This window comes from Carya illinoinensis, chromosome 1 (assembly GCF_018687715.1).
Source record: "Carya illinoinensis cultivar Pawnee chromosome 1, C.illinoinensisPawnee_v1, whole genome shotgun sequence".
NCBI lineage: Eukaryota > Viridiplantae > Streptophyta > Magnoliopsida > Fagales > Juglandaceae > Carya > Carya illinoinensis.
Window position 1 is genome coordinate 15,964,705 of NC_056752.1, and position 1,222 is coordinate 15,965,926.

Genomic DNA, 1,222 nt, shown 5'->3' on the forward strand with positions numbered 1-1,222 from the left:
TCCAAAAATCCAACTCAATTTCAATCAGGTAATATCATAGGCCTATGATCATCAACTCAAAAACAAAACAAAAGGAAAACAAAATATTCTTATAACTTTAAAAAATTTTCAATTTTTTTTTCTTTTTTGTTTGTGAAAATAAATAGATACTCCCAAAATAAAGGAATCCTACCCCCAACTTAAAGAACACATTGTCCCCAATGTGAAGAATCAAAATAGATGAAAAATTGAAAGGATAAAAGTAAATTTACCTAAAAATGTTGCGCTGCTGGGGAATATTAAGGCAGTCATTTGGGCGCTGTGATGCCAACTCTCGAGTGTGTGCACTTGGGTGTGTTTCAAAGGAATGCCGAGGAAGGCTCTTCTAGCACATCAGCGTGGAGCGGCACTATTTGAAAAGTGAGAACATGAAAAACAAAATAAAATTGGAATAATTAGAAAAATAAACGAAAACAAAATAAAATAATGGAAAGAAATTTGGGTTGCCTTCCAAAAAGCGCTTGGTTATAGTCTTTAACTTGACGTTTCCTTCTTTGAATCACTGATCAATCAAATCAATGGAGACTTTTTGCTTGTTGAAATCTCCTTCAAAGTAGGGCTTTAGACATTGACCATTAAATTTGAATGTGCATTTTGAGTCATTAGAAACCTCAATGGCACCATACAGGAAAACTCCTATTACCGTGAATGATCCGGACCATCGAGATCGTAATTTTCTAGGGAAGAGGCGAAGTCTGAAATGATAAAGTAGAACTCTTTGGCCAACTTCAAAGTTTCTCTTGAGAATGTGTCTATCATGCCATCTCTTGGTTCTCTCCTTATATATGCGAGCATTCTCATAGGATGCATGCTGAAATTCATCCATCTCGTTGAGTTGTAATATCCTCTTTTCACCTGCTGCCTCTATGTCAAAATTAAGGGTCTTGATAGCCCAATGAGCTCTGTGTTCCAACTCCACCGGTAAGTGGCATGCCTTCCTAAAAACTAGACGATAGGGGGACATACCGATTGGAGTTTTGAAGGCTGTCTAGTATGCCTATAGTGCATTGTCTAACTTTTTGGACCAATCTTTTCTTGAGTTGCTCACTATTTTTTCCAATATTCGTTTTAACTCTTGGCTGGAAATTTTTACTTGTCCACTAGTTTGAAGATGGTATGGAGTGGGAACTTGTGTGTAATGCCATATTTGCTTAAGAGTGCCTTGAATTGCCAGTTTCAAAAT

At 36.7% G+C, this 1,222-nt stretch overlaps 1 protein-coding gene across 1 annotated transcript; it reads right to left on the minus strand.

The window, feature by feature from the left end:
* Positions 1-538: 538 nt before the first annotated feature.
* LOC122311132 lies at positions 539-1,003 on the minus strand. Its single transcript, XM_043125590.1, has one exon. The coding sequence runs from the start codon at positions 1,001-1,003 to the stop codon at positions 539-541; it is 465 nt and encodes a 154-aa protein (XP_042981524.1).
* Positions 1,004-1,222: the final 219 nt, after the last annotated feature.

Excerpts from the sequence above, each read along its gene's own strand:
- LOC122311132 (XM_043125590.1), bottom strand. The coding sequence starts at position 1,003 with ATGTCCCCCTATCGTCTAGTTTTTAGGAAGGCATGCCACTTACCGGTG.